Below are 25,689 nucleotides of genomic sequence, written 5' to 3'. Positions count from 1 at the left end.
CCAGGAAAAGCAGATAATAAAATCACTGATAATCCTACTATTTAAATATATGCGGTATCACGCGTGTTGTATTTTGATCGGATTTTTTTTCCATTCAAGGGGGGCATTTTCTGCTTCTTTCTGTCCACAAGGTAACTTGAAATGGTTACATATCATTATTCTACGGTTAAAGAAATAGACGTGCCCTAATTTGACCACCCCCTGTTTAGAAATTTCAAGTGTTCTGTGGAAGAGCTGAGATAAGCATTTCCCTAAGCGCGCCCTTCAGGGCACTCAGATGCAGCCCTGGGGCAAAAGGACAAAAAAAAAAAAAAAAAAAAAAAAAAAAATCGAACAGGTGAAGAAGCCCATTCTCTCTTTGCATTTGTTGGACCGCTACTCAGGTGGATCTTTCCCACATTCTGTTGCGTTTTTTCTTTTGTTCAGGTGCTTTGCCCTGTCTTCTGTCGCAAGATGGGTTTTCCCAGTTCTCTATGGCACCACGACGTTCTCTACCCAACCGCGAGCAGCACCAACCGCCACCTCCCTGCGCTTCTGTTGACACTTCCGCGGGTAGAGGACCCGACGGGACTGCGAGCGCCCCCTGCCTGACTGTGCACCAACGAGCAACGCCACCTCACTTGGGCGCCCCCGCGCGCATGCGCAGCGCCGGAGACCTTGCACAAAGAGGCCAACCTGCGCCCCGCCCCGCGCTCGCGGAGCCGGAAGTGGGCGTGCACGGCGGGTGGGGGTCGAAGGTGGGCATCGCGGCCGGCGGTGGGGCCGGAAGTGGACGTGCGGGAGGCCGCGGGCGGACTGCCGCGGACTACACTTCCCGCAGTGCCGCGGGAGTCCCGCGAGCGGCCGGCGGAGGGCGGGCCGATGCGGGAGACTCCGGACGTGAGGCATGAGAGGCGCCCTTCGCCGGCCCGCGCGCGTCCTGTCGCCTACCCGAGGGTCGCGCGGTGCTGTGCCTGCGAGGCGGGGGTCGTGAGGCCTTGGCGCGAAGAGGAGCTGCTGCGGGCGCGCCTGGGCGGGCGGCGAGGGGCGGACGGACCGCCATGGAAGTGAGCGGGCCGGAGGACGACCCCTTCCTGTCGCAGCTGCACCAGGTGCAGTGCCCCGTGTGCCAGCAAATGATGCCCGCCGCGCACATCAACTCGCACCTGGACCGCTGCTTGCTGCTCAACCCCGCAGGGCACGCGGAGCCCGGGGCTGGGCCGCACGGCGCGGGCGACTCGGCCAAGGCGCCCTCGCCCCCCCGCTCCAAGCGGAGGCGGCTGTCGGAGAGCTCGGCTCTGAAGCAGCCCGCCACTCCGACGGCGGCCGAGAGCAGCGAGGGCGAGGGCGAGGAGGCCGACGACTGCGGCGAGACCGAGAGCCGGGAGAGCTACGACGCGCCGCCCACGCCCAGCGGCGCCCGTCTCATCCCCGACTTCCCCGTGGCGCGGTCCAGCAGCCCAGGGAGGAAGGGGTCGGGCAAGAGGCCGGCCGCTGCGGCCGCCGCGGCGGGGAGCGCGTCTCCACGGAGCTGGGACGAGGCGGAGGCGCAGGAGGAGGAGGAGGCGGGGGCCGATGGCGACGCGGATGGAGACGGGGATGGCGAGGACGACCAGGGGGCCTGGGATGCTGACGCCGCAGCCTTCTCGGGTAGCGGCGGGGGTCGCCCGCATCCCCGGGCGTTGGCGGCGGAGGAGATCAGGCAGATGCTAGAGGGCAAGCCTCTGGCGGATAAGATGCGTCCTGACACTCTGCAGGACTACATCGGGCAAAGCAGAGCGGTGGGGCAGGAGACCCTGCTCAGGTCCCTTTTGGAGACGAACGAAATCCCCTCCCTCATCCTGTGGGGGCCGCCGGGCTGTGGCAAGGTGAGTGCCGCCTTGGCAGAAGGGCTCCCGGCCATTGATCTTTACAGGCCTGACAAACTCGGGAATAGATCTAAGGGCCAAAGATCTTTGGATTCTTAAAAGATGGCGTGTTGTCCGCCAAAGAATTTGCTGGGTTCACACGGGTATTATGGCTAAAGGTTGTCACCTGATCTGGGGAAGTGCTTGGTCCACAGGTGGAGTCTGTGATGAGTGCGAAAAAGGCGCACTTTCCTACATTTTCTGGTCATCTTCAAAATTAACATGTCTGTGAGTTGATAGGTTGACGTGAATATGTGGACTTTTAGATTCGATCCACCCCCGTGTTCCACTGGTCTGTCCCCCCTCCCCTAACCCCTTTTAGTGACCCAATTCTCCAGGAAACAGCATACTACAAAAATTACAGAGGAACGTTTCTATAGTCAGTTTTTGTATTTATATATATATGTAGATTCAGCTTTGAAGAAAACTAAAATCTAAAAATTTCTATTGCACTTTCTTTTCCTCTAGTTGTTGGTTAATTTTTAAAGACTACTTTCTTTTTCTTTCCATGAAGATATTTAACAGAACTGACATGAAAACTTTTGCTTCTGCAAGTCATTTTCATCTGGCGTTTTAAACAACTTTTCCCATAATGCCTTGTCCTTTAGAGGAAGAAACATCAGTATATTTTGGTATCCAGTTCTGCATGCCTTACTTAGAAATTAATATAAGTCCAGAGGAGGGCAGTTAGGATATTGTGGATCAAGAAAACATGTCATTGGAAGAACAATTGGAACTGGGGGAGTTTAGCCTGAAAAAAAGAAGAATAAGACGTGTTCAGATATGTTTTTATCCATAGGAAGAGGGAGCTGAATGAGCACTAGAAAGAGAAAGGCAAAATTCAGTATCAGTTTAAAGGAGCTCTCTTAGCTTTGAGGTTTAGACTCCTTAGTACCTAAGGGCTTTTATGCTTTTTCTTCTGTATTTCTTCCCAGCTTCCTCTCTACAACCTAACTGCTCCTCCATTTACTCCTTTTGTTGGAATCCATCTTGGCCTTTAATCCTTTTTCTTTGCACTCAGGTTTTTCTTTGGTAGAGAATAAATCTGATCTGTTCCAAAAAACTTTTACCATGGTAGATTTAGTGTGGATTTAGTTTGCTACCCCATTTAGGTTATTGGGTAGTGGCATTCTTACTAATTGCCTGTGAATTCTCCATGAGATCGGGAGAATTGATGATAAGTTTGGGGGTCACGTGCAAGCCTAGGCACACATGGCATAGGACCCTACCTCCAGAAGGCTGGGATTTGGTAGTATCTAATGGTGCTATGCAACTTTTGGAAATTAAAGTGCTGCCCTTACATTCGGGAGCAGATCGTTCCATCTCTTCAGTCTTCACTTTCTCTGAATTTCTGTCCTTATTGCTATACTTTACTGCTAACAACAGCATAATATATATATATAGAGAGAGAGTGCACGCACGTGTGCAAGCACCCGTTAAGTGCCAGGCACTGATCAGGGTTTTCCTTGGATCTTTCACTAGTTTTCTGCTAAGATCCTGATCCAAGTGCCGCTATTTCGTCTACTTCTGAAGTGGACATGCAGAATTGCCTTGCAGTCCTCTTAAATGCTAGGCAGGTATCATTGATCTTTCAACTCAAAGGTGCATTGATTTTCCTTTTGTGTAAGGGGCAGGGAGTGAAGCACTGATCCTGTGGTTCTGTGATCCAGTCCCACACCAAGGCTTCTTCAGCAGTCAGTGCCTTCTTGGCTGGAGGAGGGAAATTTTCTTTTCTCTTTTCTGAGAGGTCACAGCTGTCTCTGAGGCTCTGCTAAATCAAGACAGCCGTTCTTTTAAATAGGATTCCAAAGATCTTAGAATCCTACAAAAAGGAATCAAAGGGATGAAGTACAAAGGAGAAAAAGTCAGGATTAGTCTAAGGTCTAGCAGCTTTCCTGATTTACTTGCTTTTTTTTTTTTAATAAAAAAAATGTGTTGTGGTATTTCAGATCAAATCTGTACTGCTGGCATCCTTCAGATTTCAAGTTGCTGGTTAAATAGTCTGACTCTGCTTGTATTAGTACTCTTGGATACTTTTTTCTGTATCAGATCAGCTTTTTAAACTCTCTCGTCTTTTCTAGACCACTCTGGCTCACATCATAGCCAACAACAGCAAGAAACATAGCATAAGGTTTGTGACATTGTCTGCAACAAATGCCAAGACAACTGATGTGCGAGATGTCATAAAACAAGCTCAAAACGAAAAGAGCTTTTTCAAAAGGAAAACCATCCTTTTTATTGATGAGATTCATCGGTTCAATAAATCTCAGCAGGTATATTAACATTCTTCCACTTTTTAGTCATTGTTAACATCAAATAGAATTGAAATTTGTGAAATCACTGAAAAGTATAAAGCATTTTCCAAGTGCTAGGTGTGCTATCATGATAAACTGTCTACAAAGAAACAGACTTGGCAACCTATCTCCTTCCGATCTATTTTGCCTAATCTTTTTCTTATTCTTAGTGTTTTGTTTTTTTTTTTTGGTGACCAAAAAAAAAAAAAACGCTTTTTCTGATAAATGGTTAGTAAATCCTTATGGTATATATGTCAGAAAAGCTGCTTTAGATCAAATTTCCAAGTTTTAGAAAATTTTAATCTATGTACCATAGTGAACAGTTTAACTTGACTTTAAGGTCATTATTTTAATTTTTTTAATGTCTCTCCTACAGAGGATTACGTTTTTTCAAAATTAAAAGAACATATTTTCTGTGACTTCAGGCTCTCTTCAAGGTGAATGTTACAAGATCTAATGGTCTCTATTTATTTTATCTGGCTTTCTGCAATAAAAGTAAAAGGACAATTTATTTTTATAAACAAAGTTACTTTTGGATTCTTCCTAAATAGAAATATTTTCAGATATACTTTCTTTGATATTTATATTTTGTTGCAGCTTTGTAATCATAGAAATATTTCACAAAATCCTAGTAAGCTTTTATCCTCATTTGAATCTCTTCAGATGAACAGGCACTTGAGAGTTCTTCCTGGATGCTAGCACTCTGGGTTTAATATGGGACCACTGACTCAGCTGGGTGTTTCTTCCCCAAAAGACAGCACCGGGGGTCATGGACACCAAGTTGGTTAGGAAGAATAACAATATGATTACTTTCAGTGGAAGAGGATTTTTGGAAATGTTAATTAATGTGTTTGTGTTTTCTCAGACTCTTCTGCCCTATAAATAAATGGCTGCTGTATTTTAAGTTATGTGCCAATACAGCCTTGAGATACAAGATACTTTTCTAAGAAATCATTTATGTTGAAACTAAGTTAGAATTTTACTTAGAACTGTTAAACTACCAGCAAGAGACCAGGCTTAGACATTGGCATTCAGAAGACCTGCTTTGGTCTTAAAAAGCAAGCCTTGCACTCGCCAAATGTTCCATCCGTATTCAGTGCATATAAAGCTGCTATTCCTGGACTCTACATAAAAAAATCAGGGAAAGGGAAAAATTGATAGCCAACTTACATAGGATTCTGCAGATTGTTGTTAACTGGAATCAGTTTCTTCTGTTTTCCTCCCATGGTTAGGACACTTTCCTTCCTCACGTGGAGTGTGGGACAATTACTCTGATTGGGGCCACCACTGAGAACCCCTCCTTCCAGGTCAATGCTGCTCTTCTGAGCCGCTGTCGGGTTATTGTTCTCGAGAAGCTTCCAGTAGAAGCAATGGTGACGATTTTAATGCGGGCGATCAACTCCCTGGGGATCCATGTCCTGGACTCGAGCCGTCCCACCGACCCTTTGAGCCACAGCAGCAACAGCAACTCCGAGTAAGTTGGCAGTGTGCAGTGATAGGGCTGCACACACCTCCTAAAGAATCTCTTGGCCAGGGGCCAGAAAGGGCTGGGAGTCAGAGAAGTGAGGGGTGGGGATAGAGAGAAGAGAATATGGATCTGCCAGTAATGAAAGTGTAATAGGTGCAAAGTGCTAAATCATACCAGCAAGTGTATCTCTGCAAACATTTCCTTTCTTTTAATTTAAGATGCAGCTTTATAGCCAGGACCTATAATGAGCGTGTCCATAACTCGTCAATCTTTAATAGTTCTTTGCCTATTAATTTCATTCCTAAATGTTTGTTTTCATGCCCCTAAGGATTTGTTTTTTTTTCTTAGCATTCTTTTTTTTCTTTAATGCAATCTTATTGAGATTTAGTCACATACCGTACAATCATCCAAAGCCTAGCTTGCTTTTTTAAGTCTTAGAAGACTTTAAGAAGCCTTACTGATTATTTTCCCTTATGGAATAGAACATGCAGATGAATATATACTTCCTGGAGTTAACTTACAGGTCTTTTGAGGTCTGTACCCAGATTCCAGTTTCTTTTTTCCTGTAGTTTGCTTTTCTTTTAAAAACATTATGTTAAATTAAATGTAAACTTAACTTAAAACTCTTTAAACAGTTTTAGAATGATTTTTTTCCATACTCTAACAGTCAAAACTGAATACTATAAAAGTAAAGGTATTTTAGCCAAAAAATGACATACTATAGGCTGGCTTTCCTTTTTTCTTTTTCCTCTTCTAAGCAGTTTTTTTGTATAGTTACATACCATAAAATCCATCCAAAGTATATAGTTAGTGGTTCACAGTATCATCACATAGTTGTGCATTCATCACCACAATCAATTTTAGAATATTTTCATTACTCCAAAAAAAGAAAAAAAAAAAAAAAGGCAAAAAGGCTCTTCCTTTTTGATGATCTATTTGTGTATCATGAATGACATATGAGTTCCTTAGGACACAGGGTACATATGAACAATCAGAGTACTTGGATTGGAAGATATTCCTTTATTTAAAACAAAATATGTTCTTCAGATGTCAGTTACCCATGTGTTACCTGAAATAATGCAGTGGAACATGATCTGGTCTGAAGAGAGGTTCATGCCCTTCTCCCCCATACTGAGGCACCCACAGCTGCCAGTGCCAGCCCCAAGGCTAAGTTCTGGAGACTCTTTTCTGTGGGGATTAAAGAACAAGGCATAGTTGTAGGTTCGGGGTTTAGGTTTCAACAATTAGCCTGGGCGTCAGCCGGCTCGCACTTGCTGCTGGCCCAGAGACAGGAAGACCTGTGCTGTGCGTCCAGAAAGCCTTGGAACATTTGGCAGGTGAGGCAGCTCCTTTTTGGAACAGAGTTGTAATGGGTTGGCCCTCACTACTGTGGCCCAATGAGAGTCAAGCATGGTTATGCCTCGGGGCCTTTTGGGAGCTGGGCGCTGAGCAGATGCTAAAGACTTCTGCTGCCTCAAGCCAGTACAGCTTTTCCTTCAAATTTTCATTGCAAACCTTATAAAACCAAGTGATAAAGGAATAATTGAAAGAGAAAGGAGGAAAAAAATCCCTAATTCCCTATACAACCACTGTTAACATTTTGTTGTATTTCTTTCTAGTATTTTTCTGTGTATTTTCTTTCTGTGTACTGGTTGTCATAATACATCTACCACTTTTATGTCCTGCCTTTTTATTTATCTAAGGTAATTTTTAGTTGTTTCTTGTCATTATTTCGTGGGATTAAGTTATTCAGATAACCTCAGGTTCTTTTGCCTCTCCCCAGTCACTGCCATGCCCCAATTTAAAGGCCTCTGCAAGGGTCTGGGTTTCTGGTACCAGAGAGCTTATCCTTGTAGGAAGGATTTTTGCAGTTAAGATTTCTTTTAGTTATTGAGCCTGAGAGCGTGATACAAAGTGAACCAGTGATTCTTAGTCTGCTAAAATTGCATTTCATTCAGAGGAACACTCCCTTATCCAATGGAGTGTGTATTTACTCTTTTTACTCTCACTAGCAATCGTTTATAATTGATCCTAATTATGATTTCCTTTCATTCTCTTACTGCTATCCCTAAACTTATATCCTGTTCACTAACATCCCCTATCTCCCTATGAACTTCGTGAGGACACAAACTTGTCCTTGTTCACATCTCCAGCCCCCAGCACGGTGCCTGGCATCTGATGCGTGCTTAGGAAAGGCTTATTGCATGAACAAATCTGAGTTTTTGATGAGAGAAATGTATGAGAGAAATAATTTTATTTGGGAGTAGGGAGGTGGGTAATAGTTCAACATAAGGGATGGTTGCCCCATTGCCCAAGCATCAAGGACATTTTTCTTTAATGCTGTTGCCTTTTCATCAGCAGCAAGCAGAATGGAATCAAAGACTAGTCCCTTTAGATCTATTAGTTGGGTACTTGGTACCATTATTAAAAGAAGTTACATTAGGAGATATCATTGGTTACAGAAACAATGTTTGCCTTATATGTGATTTTTTAATGGCCATGGATAATTAAGAGTGGATTGCGTTGTCTTTCAGTTCTTTTAGGTAAAAATTTTGTTTTCAAATTCCCCTTGACTGGCATCAACTATATATACATTCTTGTGGACACAAATCAGATTTGCATTATACTAATCTAGTTGTAAGAAAGGACTTTTAACCCCAAATAATTACATTCTTTCTCTGGGAAAGTATGAGCCTGCATTTGTATTCCTGTGCCATGTTTTGGTGCCCTAGATAGCAACTAGCACTTTTACAGAGAAATCCCAAACTGTTTAAGTCTGTGCCTGAGAGGATTAAGTAGAGGGACTGGATTCTGAAACTCATTAAGCTGACATTTAGAGCATCTTGATTTTCCTTGAGGAATTGTGGGTTCTTCTCCAGTATACACAGGTACAAGATAAATTCCCTTTAGAGTAAACTTAGTGTGTTCTTTTTCCTCTCACATTTATTAATTTAGTAGAAAGGAAGTATCTAAGATAACTTATAAATTGGACAACTGGGTAGATAGTCATACTTTTGAATGAGAAAGATATGGGAAGAGGAACAGAGGAGTAGGGAGATGCTATGGAGTTCAGTTTGGGGCTTGTTCAGTTGTGGGGTGATTCATATGGAGGGGTCTTCTAGGCAGTTAGATACAGAAGCCAGGAGAGCAGTAGAGAGGTTTGAGACAATTTGGGGGAGCTTTCAGCATGTAAGAGATAGCATAGCCCCATGTGTTTGCATAATACCCCCAGTGAGAGCTGAAGAGATCAGGAGCTAAGGGTGGTGAATTGAGGACTGTCAGTATTTATTGGATGGGGGGAGGGGGGAGCCTAGGGAGACAGTGAAAGTGCAGAAAGGTAGGAAAACCAGAAAGATGCCAAGAGAGAAGAGTTTGGCCTTGGGGGGTGGAGATGGGGTGGTACTCAGTTAGGATTAAATTTGGATGCATATAACAGAAAAAATCAAATTAACTGTGGTGTACACAAGATGGCAGTTTCTTTCTTATGTGAGGCTGGGCTTAGCCATAAAAAATGCAGTCTCTAGCCGGCTTTGTGGTTTATAGTCAGAGTCCTTGTCTTTCTGTGCCACCACCTGCAGCACAAAGCTTCTCCCTCATTCTCCAGGGTGGCTACTGGACCTCCGAACCATTACATCTGCATTCCAGGCAGCAGGAAGGGAGAAGGGCCAAAGAACAACCCAGTGCAAACCCCACCCCACCCCCAACCTTTAGGGAGACATCTGTGAAATAGCACTCTTCACTTAGTCAGGATTTTAGCACTGAAAAGTATGGGAGAATGGGTAAGAATGGGTAACTAGTGGTCTTCCACAACAGTCAGATGCTTCAGATAGATCAAATGAGTTAGAGAAGAGCATTCATTGGGTTTTGCCTTTGTCCACTGATGTCTTTAGAACAATGCCTGTGGAGTTGTAGGGTTGGAATCCACTTTCAGTGTGATAAGGCGTGACTGGAGGGGAAGAAGTAATTTGGTTGTGAAGAGAAAGCCTGAGGTAAGCTGATAATTGATGTTGAATTATCTATGCCATAGTTCCTTTGGTTACAGTTTTCCTGTATTTTGCTCTCTAAGCATTCTTGTCACATGGTACAAACAGTGCCACATGCTATCCATGTGCTGGGTTAATTTTAGAGGGCAGGAAAAAAAGTCCATGTGGGTCTGCTGTAAAATGAGCTTGCACTGCTGAAAATGAGAAAGTAAAGTAGCATTTAATCTCCCTGCATACTTGCTGCTTTGAAGGACGGTGGATTCCAAGATCATAGGATACATGCCTAGTAAAAAGCACCCCTAAAGAATCAGCTGTTGATGAGCCAGATGCAGTGCATAAGTTTGTGGAGATGCAGAATAAGATGAGAAGCTGCAGTTGCCCTAATACTGTCTAATGAGGCAGTGTTCCAAGAGATGGTTGAAAGAGTTGAAGTTGCTTCTGTCCCTGTGGTGCTGTGGTTTAGCTCTGAGACTGGGGCTTTTCTCTGATTAAACAAGATGGCTATTTATTTTTTTTCTTTCATTTTCCTTGATTAAAAAGTTTGAACTATTTGCCTGCCTCTCAAAATAATTTCTAAAAATAAATAGAATAATAGTGGAATACCAGGATAGAAGGTAGTGGCTAGAATAAGTTGTGGTTTTAAAGTGGGTTTTAATAATTCCTCTTAAAAATGTTTTAATATGAGAGAAAAACAGATCCATTAATATAGATTATTAAAATGGCATAAAATCACTGGCAGCCGGAAATGTAGATTTCTTGGATCTTGTATTACCTTCCTGTGGCTGCCATAACAAATGAACATAAACTTGGTGGCTTAAAACAATACAAATTTGTTGTTCCCAGGTCTGGAGGCCAGAAGCCAAAATCAAGGTGTCAGTAGGGCTGTGCTCCCTCCAGGGCGCTAGGGAAGAATCCTAGCTCTGGTGGCTCCTACCATTCCTTGGCTTGTGGCTGCATCACTCCAGTCTCTGCTTCTGTCTTCACATGGCCTTCCTGGTGTTTGTTTTCTCTCCCTGGCCTGGACGGTCACCATTGGATTTGGGGCCCACCCTAAATCCAGCATGACCTCATTTTGAGATCTTTAACTTAATTACATTTGCAAAGACCCCATTTCAAAAAGGTTGTATTCATATGGGTATCTGGGTGTTAGGACTTGGGCATATTTTTGGGGAGTACTATTCAGTCTCCTGCAGTTCACTGTAAGGCGTATGGTATAGCTTAATTAGGAAAGACATGCCTCCTTGAGAAAGGTGACATCATCTGAAAGTTTTGTTCTTTCTTTGTGGAGAAAGTTTTGTTTTGTTTTCTTTTACTTCCACTCTTGTTATCATTGAAGTGGAGGAGTTTTGGGCTCTGCCATGAATATTTGCAGTTCTGAAGAGTATGCTACTGAACAGTCTAATTAAAATTTTTCTTATTAATGATATACATATCTAACATTTACGAAATATCTTACATTTCTCGAGTGCTCGTGGTATGCTGGGACCACTCTAAGCACTTTAATTGCATTACATACTCTTTGAAATAGGTATCATCTCCTTTCTAAAGATGAGGACACTGAGGCACAAAGGGTTAGGTAAGTTGCCAAAGATCCCACCCATAGTTTCCCTTTTCCTAGTGAAAGAGAGTCACAGCATTTTTTGCAATTTAGGGAGAGAGAGCCATAAATACTTTTTTGTTCTGCCATGAAATATAAGCTACATTTTCCCTCCCTCCACTTCTTCCCCAGCCACGTAAATTGAATCTCCAAATCCCAGTTCATCCACCAGAGAAACAAGGTGCGGAAAGATTCAGGTCCCCAGAATTAAAAAGGAAAGTGTGCAGCTGTCTGTACACAATGCCCCTGTGTTCCTCTGTGAAGATCAAAGGACTTCCCTGCAGTTGGAGAAGCTAGTCTCTCTAAATCTGTTTTATCTCTAGGGCTTGTTAACCAGATGTATGATCTTTTCCAATGCACTTATTTTTTTTATTTTTTTTTTATTAAATTCAGTTTTATTGAAATACATTCACACACCGTACACTCATCCATGATATACAATCCACTGTCCACAGTATGATAACATAGTTATGCGTTCATCACCACAATCTATCTCTGAACATTTTCCTTACATCAGAAAGAACCAGAACAAGAATAAAAAATAAAAGTGAAAAAAACACCCAAATCATCCCCCCACCCACCCCATTTGTCCTTTAGTTTTTATCCCCATTCCTCCACTCATCCATACACTAGATAAAGGGGGTGTGATCCACAAGGTCTTCACAATCACACTGTCACCCCTTGTAATCTACATTATTATATAATTGTCTTCAGGAGTCCAGGCTGCTGGGTTGGAGTTTGGTAGTTTCAGATATTTACTTCTAGCTATTCCAATACATTAATGCCTAAGAGGTGTTATCTATATAGTGCATAAGAATGTCCACCAGAGTGACCTCTCGACTCCATTTGGAATCTCTCAGCCACTGAAACTATTTTGTCTCATTTTGCATCCCCCTGTTGGTCAAGAAGATACTCTCAGTCCCACGATGCTGGGTCCACATTCATCCCCGGGAGTCATACTCTGCGTTGCCAGAGAGATTTACACCCCTGGGAGTCGGGTCCCATGTAGCAGGGAGGGCAGTGAGTTCACCTGTCGAGATGGCTCAGTTAGAGAGAGAGAGGGCCACATCTGAACAACAAAGAGGTACTCAGGGGGAGACTCTTAGGCACCATTACATACACCTTTAGACTCTCCTTTGTGGTAATGAGCTTCATAAGGGCAAGTCCCATGCTCGAGGGTCTCAGCACATCAAACCGCCAGTCCCAATGTTTGTGACAATATCAACACCAGTCCAGGTGAGGATGTCCAGCACATCCGCAGCTCCCCCCAGATCCTCGGGGCTGGGGAGGGGGAGGCTGTAAATGTATTTTTTATTATCTGCCCAAATTACTCTAGGATGTGTCACTATTTCACTCCAGCCTATGCTAACCTACCGTATCTCACTTCCTATTCAAAGTTCCATGCAATTGTGGTGTTTGAACAAATCGACTGTAGAGTTGTACCGTTTAGAAAATTTAGATCCTGTACCAAATAGATATCTATTCCCTTGGTCTCATATGAAAGTTGAAGTTTTAAAACACAATCAGTTTCAACCTTTATCCTTTGGCCTGGCTTGCCCTGGTCTTAACCAGACCTGCTTCATTCATATCACTAATTGAAGTCTGGGCTCTTTTTCAGCTTTTTTTTTTTTTTTTTTGACAGTGGCTGTATGCACTCATACTAACATTCATATCTCCCGAGCTCTAGCTCTGAGTTTCAGGTGTCAGAGATATGCATTGTTCCAGATACCAATCAGGTTATACGCTAGGGGATCAGCATCTCAAAGTTTAGAGATAGGCCTTACAATTCAGGGATAGAGTTAACTGCTGTAAGAGCTTACAATCTAGGGACTATTACAATTATTGTGTCCACGTTAGGCTATGTTCTAAGATTCAAATCTGAGTTTACACATTGTAGTTAGTCCATATTGGTGAGGCATCATCCCTCTCACCATGTTTTCTCCAACACTTTTACTCCTATATATATTTTTTCCTACAATTTTGTAGAGTTATATTCACATACCATACATTTATCCACAGTGTACAATCAGTTGTTCATGGTATCATCATAAAGTTGTACATTTATCACCACAATCAGCACTTGAACATACTGATTACTACAAGAATTTTTTTTTTTTTTTTTTAGCAATAAAAAATGATAAAAAGAAAAATAACATGTCATACAATACAATATACTACTAAGGACAGCAAATAACACCACTACCAAGAATCCCGTATTACTCCCCTATATCCCCCTCTCATATACATTTAGCATTGGTATATTGCCTTTGTTACATTTAATGGAGGTATATTACAATGTTACTGTTGACCATAGACTCCAGTTTGCTTTGATTATGTTTTTTCCTGAATACCATCCCTTTTTCAAATTTCTACATGGTTGACATTCATTTGCTTTCCCACATGCAAAAACATTTTTATATTTGTATATTTATTAACAGTCCTTGGCCACTCCAGTTTTTGCCACGTTATACAGTCCCAGTCTTTATCATCTATCTTTACCTCTGGTGTCATACATTCTCCTATCCCACCTCTTTCAGCTTTACTCACAGACATCTTTGTTCAGTGTACTTACAATACCGTGCTACCATCACACAGTATTATGCTGTCTATTTCTGGATCTATGCAATCAGTCGTAAACATTCTGTAGTCCTTCAGCAACAAATGGCTGGTCTCTGCCCTCTTTCTATCTCCTGGTCGCCTGTGTTGTCAGCTTTTAACTCCCAAAGTTTGTTCATTAATGTCTGTTCATATTAGTGAGACCATACAGAATCTGTCCTTTTGTTTCTGGCTAACTTCACTCAACATAATGTCCTCAAGATTCATCCACATTATTACATGATCCATGTCTTTGTTCTGTCTTACAGCTGCATAATATTCCATCATGTGTATATACCACAGTTTGTTTATCCACTCGTCCTTTGATGGACATTTGGGCTGTTTCCATCTCTTGGCAATTGTGAATAATGCTGCAGTAAACATCGGTTTACAAATGTCTGTTTGTGTCTTAAGTTTCAGTTCCTCTGAGTATATTCCTCAGGAATGGAATAGCTGGGTCATATGGCAAATCTATATTTAGCTTCCTGAGGAACCTCCATACTGTCTTCCAGAGTGGTTGCACCATTCTACATTCCCACCAACAATGAATAAGTGTGCCTCTTTCTCCACATCCTCTCCAGCACTTGTCATTTTCTGTTTTTTGGATAATGGCCATTCTGGTAGGTGTGAGATGGTATCTCATTGTGGTTTTGATTTGCATTTCCTTAATAGCCAGTGAAGTTGAGCATTTTTTCATATGCTTTTGAGCCATTTGTATTTCCTCTTCAGAAAAATGTCTGTTCATGTCTTTTGCCCATTTTTTAATTGGATTGTTTGTCTTTCTATTATTGAGATGCAGGATTCCTTTATATATTCGGGATATTAAACCCTTATCTGATATGTGGTTTCCAAATATCATCTCCCATTGTGTAGGTTGCCTTTCTACTTTTCTGGAAAAGTCCTTTGATGTACAAAAGTGTTTAATTTTGAGGAGATCCCATTTGTCTGTTTGTTCTTTGGTTGCTCGTGCCTTGGGTGTGAGGTCTAAGAAACCACCTCCTTTCACAAGATCTTTAAGATATTGCCCTACATTTTCTTCTAAGAGTTTTATGGTCTTGGTGCTAATGTTTAGGTCTTTGATCCACTTTGAGTTAATTTTGGTATAAGGTGTGAGATGGACATCCTCTTTCATTCTTTTGGAAATGGATATCCAGTTCTCCAAACACCATTTATTGAACAGGCTGCTCTTTCCCAGTTGCTTCAGCTTCACTGCCTTATCAAAGATCAGTTGTCCATAGATGTAAGGGTCTACTTCTGAACACTCAATTCGATTCCATTGATCAGTGTATCTGTCCTTATGCCAGTACCATGCTGTTTTGAGCACTGTAGCTTTGTAATATGCTTGAAAGTCAGGTAGTGTGAGACCTCCCACTTCATTCCTCTTTCTCAAGACATTTTTGGCTATTCGGGGCACCTTACCCTTCCAAATAAATTTAGTTATTGGTTTTTCTATTTCTGTAAAGTAAGTTGTTGGGATTTGAATTGGTATTGCATTGAATCTGTAAATCAGTTTAGGTAAAATTGCCATCTTAACTATATTTAGTCTTCCAATCCATGAACATGGTATGTTCTTCCATTTTTTCAGGTCTTGTTCAATTCTTTTAGCAGTTTCTTATAGTTTTCTATGTAAAGGTCTTTTGTGTCCTTGGTTAAGTTTATTCCTAAATACTTGATTCTTTTGGTTGCTATTGTAAATGGGATTTTTTTCTTGATTTCCTCCTCTTGTTGCACATTACTTGTGTATAGGAACACCAGATTTTTGCTGTTGATCTTGTAGCCTGCTACTTTGCTGTATTCATTGACTAGTTCTAGTAGCTTTGCTGTAGATTTTTCTGGATTTCCTACATATAGAATCATGTCATCTGCAAATAGTGAAAGTTTTACTTCTTCCTCTCCAATTTGGATGCCTTTTATTTCTTTTTCTTGCCTAATTGCTCTAGCTAGAACTTCCAGCACAATGTTGAATAACAATGGTGATAGTGGGCATCCCTGTCTTGTTCCTGATCTTAGAGGAAAAGCTTTCAGTCTCTCCCCATTGAGTGTGATGTTAGCTGTGGGTTTTTCATATATTGCCTTTATCATATTGAAAAAGTTCCCTTCTATTCCTATCCTTTGAAGTGTTTTCATCAGGAAAGGATGTTGAATTTTGTCAAATGCCTTTTCTGCAATCGAGATGATCATGTGGTTTTCTGCTTTGATTTATTGATGTGGTGTATTACATTAATTGATTTTCTTGTGTTGAACCAGCCTTGCATACCTGGAATAAATCCCACCTGGTCGTGGTGTATAATTCTTTTAATGTGCTGCTGGATTCGATTTGCGAGTATTTTGTTGAGGATTTTTGCGTCTATATTCATTAAAGAAATTGGTCTATAATTTTCTTTTTTTGTAGTATCTTTCCCTGGTTTTGGTATTAGGGTGATGATGGCTTCATAGAAAGAGTTAGGTAGCTTTCCCTCTTCTTCAATTTTTTTGAAGAGATTGAGCAGGATTCGTACTAATTCGTTCTTGAATGCTTGGTAGAATTCACATGTGAAACCGTCTGGTCCTGGGCTTTTCCTTTTTGGGAGCTTTTTGATGACTGACTCAATCTCTTTACTTGTGATTGGTTTGTTGACGTCATCTATTTCTTCTTGAGTTAATGTTGGTTGTTTATGCTTTTCTAGGAAGTTGTCCATTTCATCTAAGTTGTCTAGTTTATTAGCATATAGTTGCTCATAGTATCTTCTCATTATCTCCTCAATTTCTGCAGGGTCGGTAGTTAGTTATTTCCTTTCCCATTTCTGATTGCATTTATTTGCATCTGCTCTTTCTTTTTTTTGTTAGCCTAGCCAGTGGTCCATCGATTTTATTGATTTTCTCAAAGAACCAACTTCTGGTTTTGTTGATTCTCTCTATTGTTTTCCTGTTCTCAATTGCATTTATTTCTGCTCTAATCTTTGTTATTTCTTCCCTTCTGCTTGCTTTGGGGTTAGTTTGCTGTTCTTTCTCTAATTCCTCCAGGTGAGCAGTTAACTCTTCAATTTTTGCTCTCTTCTCTTTTAATATAGGCATTTAGGGCAATAAATTTCCCTCTCAGCACCGCCTTTGCTGCATCCCATAAGTTTTGATAAGTTGTGTTTTCATTGTCATTTGCCTCGAGGTATTTACTAATTTCTCTTGTAATTTCTTCCTTTACCCACTGGTTTTCTAAGAGGGTGTTGTTTAGCCTCCATATGTTTGTGAATTTTATGACCTTCTGCCTTTTATTTATTTCCAACTTCATTCCATTGTGGTCTGAGAAAGTGTTTTGTATAATATCAATATTTTTAAATTTGTTGAGACTTGCTTTGTGACCCAACATGTGGTCTATCCTAGAGAATGTTCCATGAGCACTTGAGAAAAAAGTGTATCCTGCTGTTGTTGGATGTAGTGTTCTATAAATGTCTGTCAAGTCTAGTTCATTTATCATACAATTCAACATCTCTGTTTCTTTAGTGATCCTCTGTCTAGATGTTCTATCCATTGATGAGAGTGGTGTATTGAAGTCTCCAACTATTATTGTAGAGGTATCTATTTCTCCTTTCAGTGATCGCAGTGTTTGCCTCATGAATTTTGGGGCATTCTGGTTTGGTGCATAAATATTTATGACTGTTATGTTTTCTTGATGAATTAACCCTTTTATTAATATATAGTGTTCTTCTTTGTCTCTTTTAATTGTTTCACTTTTGAAGTCTATCTTGTCTGATATTAATATAGCTACTCCCACTTTTTTCTGGTTGTTGTTTGCATGAAATATCTTTCTCCAACCTTTCACTTTCAGTCTATGTTTGTCCTTGTGTCTAAAGTGAGTTTCTTGTAGACAGCATATAGATGGATCCTGTTTTTAATCCATTCTGCCAGTCTGTGTCTTTTTATTGGGGAGTTTAATCCATTTACGCTTAGTGTTATTACTGTAAGGGCAGTACTTTCTACTACCATTTTGTTTTTTGGAATTTATATGTCATATCTTATTTTTTCCTCTCCTTTTACCTTTCCTGATAATCTTCATTTCTGCACTCTTCTCCAACTCTCTCTCTCCTGTCTTTTCCTATCAGCCTGTAGCACTCCCTTTAGTATTTCTTGTAGTGCCGGTCTCTTATTCACAAACTCTCTCAGTGTCTGTTTGTCTGAAAATGTTTTAATCTCTCCCTCATTTTTGAAGGAAAGTTTTGCTGGATATAGAATTCTTGGTTGGCAGTTTTTCTCTTTCAGTATCTTAAATATATCATGCCACTGTCTTCTTGCCTCCATGGTTTCTGCAGAGAAATCTGTACATAGTCTTATTGACCTTCCCTTGTATGTGATGGATTGCTTTTCTCTTGCTGCTTTCAGAATCCTCTCTTTGTCTTTGACATTGGACAATCTGACCAGTAAGTGTCTTGGAGTAGGTCTATTGGGATCTATTCTATTTGGGGTACGTTGTACTTCTTGAATCTCTAATTTTCTGTCTTTTATAAGAGTTGGGAAATTTTCAGTGAATATGTCTTCTATTACTCTTTCTGCCCCTTTTCCCCTCTCTTCTCCTTCTGGGATACCCATAACACGTATATTTGTGCGTTTCATGTTGTCACTCAGCTCCCTAAGACCCTGCTCACTTTTTCCATTTTTTTCACCATCTGTTCTTTTGTGTGTATGAATTCGAATGACCTGTCTTCCAGTTCACTGATCCTTTCTTCTGCCTGTTCAAATCTACTGTTGTGTCCCTCCATTGTGTTTTTCATCTCCTCCATTGTGGCCTTCATTCCCATGAGTTCTGCCATTTGTTTTTTAAGTTTATGAATTCTTCTTTATGGTCAGCCAGTGTCTTCTTTATATCCTTCAGCTCTTTTGCTATATCTTCCTTCATTTCATCAAATTTATTTAGCATTAGTTGCCTCCACTCCTGTGTCTCAGCTGAGCTATTAGTTTGTTCCTTTGGCTGGTCCATGTTTTCGTGTTTCCTGGTATGGCTTGTTATCTTAAGTTGTCTAGGCATCTGATTTCTTGATTAGTTTATTTTGGAGCTTGTTTTCTGTCTTTTACCTAGTGGTTTTCTGTTGGTTGGCTTTGTTCTCTGGCCTCTGTTATTCAGTTCAACTTATTCTAGACCTCTAACTTAGGTTCTATTTAGTTGATCAGAATTTTTCCCCTCTTGTTTTTTCTGTTTCTTGCTCTGCCTCTATGTAACCTTTTTGTGAGTGGGTCTCCTCAGATATGGTCGACCCTAGTTAGATTTTCCCAGTCTAGTGAGGCCCAGGTCTCATTGGAGGGTATGGAGTTTTCCTGAGAATGAGTCCCTCCTATGAGGCCTTTAGAATTGGTGCTTTTCCTCTCCTGTCCAGCAGGTGGCGCTGGCCAGCCCGCAGCTCCCCCACCAGTGTAAGGAGGTGTGGAGACTTTAGTTCTCCTGGTGACTCTGATCCTGTCAGGGGCGTGGCTGACTGAAGCGGAATCTGAATTCCAGCCCCTGGGGTCTGAATTCCCAGAAGGAGGACTGCCAGTTGAGCTGGACCTCCCTCCACTCTCCCAATCCTCAGAACTCCAGTTGTCTCTCAGGGGCATTATTCCCTTCTCCTCTCTCCTTTTTGGGGCCTCTCCAGGTAGATTCCTTGGTCTGCCTGAGTTGCCAATTAAAGACAGGGGTGGAGGCCTTCAGTAGTGAATATGGAATTCAAAGACACTGTGGGTACTCTGTCTCCCCCAAGCCCAGCCTAGTTCCTCAACCTGGGCTTTCTGATAGAAAATAACCAGATATATTACTTTTAGGTTAAAAAAAGAAAAAAGTAGAAAAGAAATCAAGAAAAAGAAAAAAGAAAAAAAAAAAAAAGAGTCTCTTTTAAAAGTCTTTCCCCAGCCTGGAAGTTTTGTCAGTGTCAGAATAGAGCATTTAAAGATATGCTTTGGGCTATTGTCTGATAATTACTCTCCAACCGCTTCAGTTCCACCCCTGCGGGGGCTATTGAAATGCAAAAAGATAAAGGATCAGTGAGAAGCCAGAAGGGACAAAATGTAGGGGAAAAAAAAATGGCTTTTTGGAGTCTGGGAATGGGTGCCCGCTTTTACGTGCCCCCACTTCTCAGAGCCCAGCCCTTCTTCAGCACCCCAGCTCCGAAAGTTAGCTGATTAATTTGTTAATTAATTCTGCAGTTGAGGCTGGGTTGAGCCTCCGTTCTTGCCCTCAGCTGATTGCTGTTTTTTGGCTCCTCACCACTCCGCCATCTTAATGTACCTCCCCAATGCACTTATTTTAATGGATTTTTTTTTCCATATGATAGAACATTTTTAAATTACAGTGTAACAAACATAATTTACTATCTATGGCTTATTTTCTCTGAGGATGCTACTAAGTTTGAGGCAGTCTGTCCCCAAAGCTGATTCTACCTGATTTAATTCTCTTCTGCCTTGAAGAGGTCATTTCCAAGTGGAAAACATTTTATAAATTTATGCTTAAATTTTAAAAATAATGTTAAATTCTCTAGTCTATGAAAACTCGTCAAGATATCTCGTGCAATAGTTATTGTTTGCTGAGGAGTTTTGCAAGCATCAGTACAAATACCTCTTATTTCATTGTTCTTGACATTAGTACCTTCATCTGTCTTCCTCTCCTGAGATCTAAGAGATTTAGCACATCTTATTTTAGCTCTCTTCGGAATCTTAGGTAAATTAAACCAGGGTTTAGATGTATTGGGGGGAATATAGAACCTTTGAACATCTTGTTCTTAATAGTGATTTTCCATTTTGTAATGTATTTGTGTGACCCTTGTGGTTGCCTTCAGCATTCTCCTCTCATTGAACAGAGTTGTTGACAAGTTGATTCATGTTTAAAAATACTCCCTTTAGACGTGGGTGATATTTGGAATATGGATCCTAGCAGTGGGGAGGGAGAAGGATGGAGCAGTGGGGACCTGGTTAAAAGCACAGAGCTTTGGCCTAATTGTGGCAGCACTCCGGCTCCCCTTGACTTCACACTTGGCTGAAAAGGATAACCAGAGAACACCTCACACTTTGGGTAGGAGTTTTAAAATGGGAAGAAGGACTGAGTTTTTCACCCACATGAACTTTATGCCCATTTTGAAAGTCTTATACACAGTGTGTTTTTTATAAACCTATGGAGCAGTCTGCTCATTGGCTTTTCTCATAATTTGTTCAGGCCTACTTCCTGACTTTATCTGATGACTAATGGAAATGGGGGTAGTAGAGTAAATTCCTGGGTAGATAAGGCCACACATCTTGTAAGTGCCCCAAGAGCACTACATCCCTCTAGATATTTACAAAGGCCAAACCCACAGAAACAAGAAAGACACCAAAATACCAGTGTCAAGGCAGTGTAGCAATAGGTGACTCTACCCCTTGTCTCTCTTTTTTAAATTTAATATAAAGTGTATCTTTCAGAAGTGATACTCCGAGTTATAAGTGGCTTATTTATTTTTCATAAAATTATTTGTTAAGTAAAACAGCAGGATGTGAAACTGTACGCAGTATGATCCCAGTTTTGTTTAGAAAGTTAAATGTAAGAAGAAGGTTTGCATGGGAGGATGGATGCACAAAAGGAAATTCTTTGGGGGACATATTAGCTGTTGCTATCTCTAGATGGTAGAGGGGTGAATTATTTTGTTTACTCTTTTATACTTTCCATATATTATAATAAATATCACTTGAAAATTGTAGGAAAATTGAAGTGAGTCCATTCATTGTACAGATTTCGAATGCCTATTACCCTCCCAGGCACTGAGGATTCAGGGAATGAATAAAACACTATTCCTGCGGTGGAGGAGCTCAGTATTTTGTGAAGATAGAGAGATGACAAATGGCATCAACAAGTAACCCAACTCTGTGATGGCTCAGTCAGTTATTAAGTTAGGACCGATCAGTGCTCCTGCTCTACTTCTTCCTGCAAATTGTCCCGCAGGCTCTTGTTGCTGGGAAGCTGTCCAAGGGGATGAAAAGCTTTGCTTTTATTAGTTTGGAGGCTGAAATGAGATTTTCAGGCAATTTTGGTTCTCCCTATCTCCCCCTCTCCAAAGAAAACATGCAAATAACTGAGCCAAGAATGGGCTATTTCTTTTCAGTCCCATTGTTTATGGCAGTGCCAGCTCTGATGCTGGTCCCTCCATTACATATTTTCTTGAAGATGGGTTTTCTTTATCCTTTTCTTCTCAGTCATCTTCCAGAAAATCTGCTAAACAGTTTCTGATTGAGAGATGGCCCAGAGGCTTTAAAAAGTGCCACAGCTGTGGCATCAGCATCTATTTAGAGTTTTCTAGTTGAGTCTCTGCTCACATGAAGCCACTTTTGGAAAGGGAGGAAGACAGTCTCTGTGCTGTCACTGCACTCTGGGCCATACAGCCAGGGTGAGCCAGCGCTTGCTCGAAAGCTGGGGGGTGATGTCAGGAGAGCCACATGGTGTAACTGGAACCTGGGCTTTGGGTGAGTAGGGAATGAGATGAGCCCATCATTATGATGTTAGAAATCAGTCTTCTAGTGAGCAAAATGCAAATCACTGTTGTTCAGGTTACTCCTACAGGGAAGAAGTGTCGTGTACACCAGAGAGTCCTGTACTGACTTGGTGATGAGATGGGTACCCCTCACAATTCCCTCCTCTGCCCACCCAGTCAGTGTCTAGGTATTGTTTCCCAGTGCTTATTGATTACCCTGGACATTTCAGCTGAAGGTTGTGACATGCCTGAGCTATCACTTTGAAAGATTACTTTTTGCTTTGCAAATTTGTAGCTAGCAGCTGAAGTAGCTGAGCTTAGTAAGACCCCTCTCAATAGCTAAATGTGTTAGATATCTTGTCTAACTAGAAAAATACTGCTAAGACTTGAAAACCAATCATAGTTAGACCTTTTTTATGAAGGTACAAATCTAGAAATATGATGATAGAATTTTAGTATTGATGGTCAGAGACAGGTTAGGAGACTGAACCTAGGTCTCACTGCTAAGGTTGGGCAGAGTCTTCGGATCCATTCCCAGGTAAGTGACATCTCTGTTCTTCTCTGCTGTCTTTCATGTGGTAACTATCCACTCTGAACAATCCACTGCAGTTCAGAAAACACCCCAGGCCTCTTATTTTAATGTAATATTATTGAAACATATTCACATAACATGCAATCATCCAAAGTGTACAATTGTTCACCATTTCATCATATACTTGTGCATTCAACAACAAAATCAATTTTTTAATATTTTCATTACACCAAAAAATAAAAATGAAAATAAGAATAAAAATAAAAGTAAAAGAGAATACTCAAAACGTCCCATATGCCTCCCCACATTTACTTTTTATTAATTTTTTACTTGAAATATATTTGCATACCATACAGTCATGCAATGTGTAAAGCAGTTGTTCACAGTATCATATGTTGTGCATTCATCACCACAATCAATTCTTCAACTTTTTTTTTACTCCCAAAAATAAGAATAAAAGTAAAAAGAACATCCAAAACATCCTATACCCCCCTCCTCCATATTATTCATTTACTTTTTGCCCCCAGTTTTTACTCATTTGTCCATACACTGTGTAAAGGGATTATGAGCCATAAGATTTTCACAATCACACAGTAACACCATATGAGCTAGATAGTTATACAATCACCTTCAAGAATCAAGGATATTGGATTGCAGTTTAACAGTTTCAGATACTTCCTTCTAACTATTCTAATAAACTAAATACTAAAAATGGATATCTATATAGTGCATAAGAGTCATTTCCAGAATGACCTCTCGACTCTATTTGAAATCTTTCTTTCAGCCATTGAAACTTTACTTTGTTTCAATTCTCTTCTCTCTTTTGGTCCAGAAGGCTTTCTCAGTCACACAGTGCAGGTTCTAGGCTCATCCTTGAGAGTCACGTTCCATATTTCCAGGAAGATTCATATCCCTGGGAATCATGTCCCAAGTAGGGGGGAGGGCAGTGAGTTGACCTGCCAAGTTGGCTTAGAGAGAGAGGGCCACATCTGAGCAACAAAAGAGGCCCTCTGGGGGTGACTCTTAGGCACAATTATGAGTAGGCTTAGCCTCTTCTTTGCAGTAACAAGCCTCATAAAGGCAAGCCCAAAGATTTGAGGTAGACCCAAACACTTGTGAGAATATCAGGAATTCCGTGCTGGAGAAGTTTAATATCTCCAGATTTTTCCGCAGTTCTTTAAGGGGGCTCTGGTTGTGTCATGCTTAGCTGTACAAACCAACAAGGTCTCACTCCCTAATAAAAGTTCCATGTAATTATGACACTTGAGTAAACTGATCATACAAATTAAAATATATAGTATGCTACTGAAAATATAAGATTTTGCACCATATAACCATCTCTTCCTTTGGTCCCACACAGAAGCCAAAGTTTTAAAACATGGTAATTATCATCCTCTGCCCTTCAGTCTGATCTACCCTGAACTCCGGCTGAGTCCCAGGTGCCACACAGACACCTGAAGCTCCAGGGACTGACCACGTCACATACAAATAGCTCAGAACCTCAAAATTTAGAAATAACTGTTATAACTCATGAATAAATGTGAGTGCTATAAGAGCTTACAACCTAGGAACCTTTACGTAAGCCTTCCCCTTATAACCCATGCTCCCAGATTCAGTTCTCAAGTTTACACATTATTATCAGTCCGTACTAGTGAGGCATTATAATGTTTTCTGTTTCATTTCTGGCTTATTTCACTCAACCTGCTGTCCTCAGGGTCCACTCACTTTGCCACATACCTCACAACTTCATGGCTTCTTGCCACTCCCTCATGCAAAAGCATTCTTACGTTTGTACATTTAATCACACTCATTGACCACACTAGGTTTCACTAAGCTATACAGTCCCAGTCTTTATCTTCTGTCTTTCTTTCTGGTGTCATGCAGAGCCCTAACCTTCTCTTTCAACCATATTCACAGTCAGCATTTTTCAGTGTACTTACAATATTGTGCTACCATTACCCAGTATTGCTATCCATTTCTAGATCTAAACAATCAATCCTCTACAACATTCTATACTCCTTCAACATAAAATGCCTGGTCTCTACCCTCTATCTCCTGATATCTTCATTTCTGCACTCCTCCATATCTCTCTCTCTTGTTTTTTCCTATCTGTCTGTAGCACTCCCTTTATTTCCTGTAGAGGAGATCTCCTGTTCACAGACTTTCTCAGTGTCTGTGTATCTGTAAATATTTTAAGTTCTCCCTCATTTCTTTTTCTTTTATTTTTATAATTTTTATTTTTATTTTGAAATAAATTCAAAGTTATAGGAACAGTTGCAAAAATAATACAAACCCCATACACAGAACTCCAGCATACCCTGAGCCCCCTCCCCTGATACCCCTATCCACCAACTTTTAACATGCTGTCGGATCGCTATTTCTTTTCCTCCCTCCCTCCCTATCATCCATCATCTATTGCTCTGTCTTCCGAACATGAGAGCTATCTGCACACATCCTTGAACAAACACTATAATTCACATATACACTTCCCATGAACAAGAACATTCTTTTATGCAATCCCATTAAACACAGCTAAGAAGTACAAGAGATTCAGCAATAATACAAAGCTTACATTCTGTATTTCCTTTTCCTTATGTCTCAGCTGTGTCCCTTTGAGCCTCCTGTCCTCCATCCTCCGATCCCATCCAGGTTCATCCTTGGCGTTCAATTGTCATCTATTTAGACTTTTTTTATTTATTTATTTTTTCAATTGTGGAAACATATACAGCCTAAATCTTCCTATTCCACCCCCTCCCTAGCATTCCATTAGTGGGATAGATCACATTTAGAATGTTGTAATGCTCTTTCCCACCATCCATTTCTAGAAATTTCCCTTCACCTCAAACAGCAACCCTACACTCATTTCTTAACTCCCCATTGCCCCTTCCCCCATTTCTCT

At 41.0% G+C, this 25,689-nt stretch overlaps 1 protein-coding gene across 2 annotated transcripts in view; it reads left to right on the top strand.

Moving 5' to 3' along the window:
• Window positions 1-783: 783 nt before the first annotated feature.
• Window positions 784-25,689, top strand: part of WRNIP1 (WRN helicase interacting protein 1) — a 34,781-nt gene continuing 9,875 nt past the window's right edge. The window contains exons 1-3 of one of the 2 annotated variants that reach the window (XM_037843961.1): window positions 784-1,847; window positions 3,968-4,159; window positions 5,488-5,654. In XM_037843961.1, the coding sequence (XP_037699889.1) occupies window positions 1,041-1,847; window positions 3,968-4,159; window positions 5,488-5,654 (1,166 nt within the window). In that variant the 5' untranslated portion in view covers window positions 784-1,040. Of the gene's footprint in view, window positions 1,848-3,967; window positions 4,160-5,412; window positions 5,655-25,689 lie in introns of both variants that reach the window. The other variant, XM_037843960.1, reaches the window with a different exon arrangement.

This window comes from Choloepus didactylus, chromosome 7 (assembly GCF_015220235.1).
Source record: "Choloepus didactylus isolate mChoDid1 chromosome 7, mChoDid1.pri, whole genome shotgun sequence".
Taxonomy (NCBI): Eukaryota; Metazoa; Chordata; class Mammalia; order Pilosa; family Megalonychidae; genus Choloepus; species Choloepus didactylus.
This window is presented reverse-complemented; position numbering and strand designations above follow the sequence as displayed.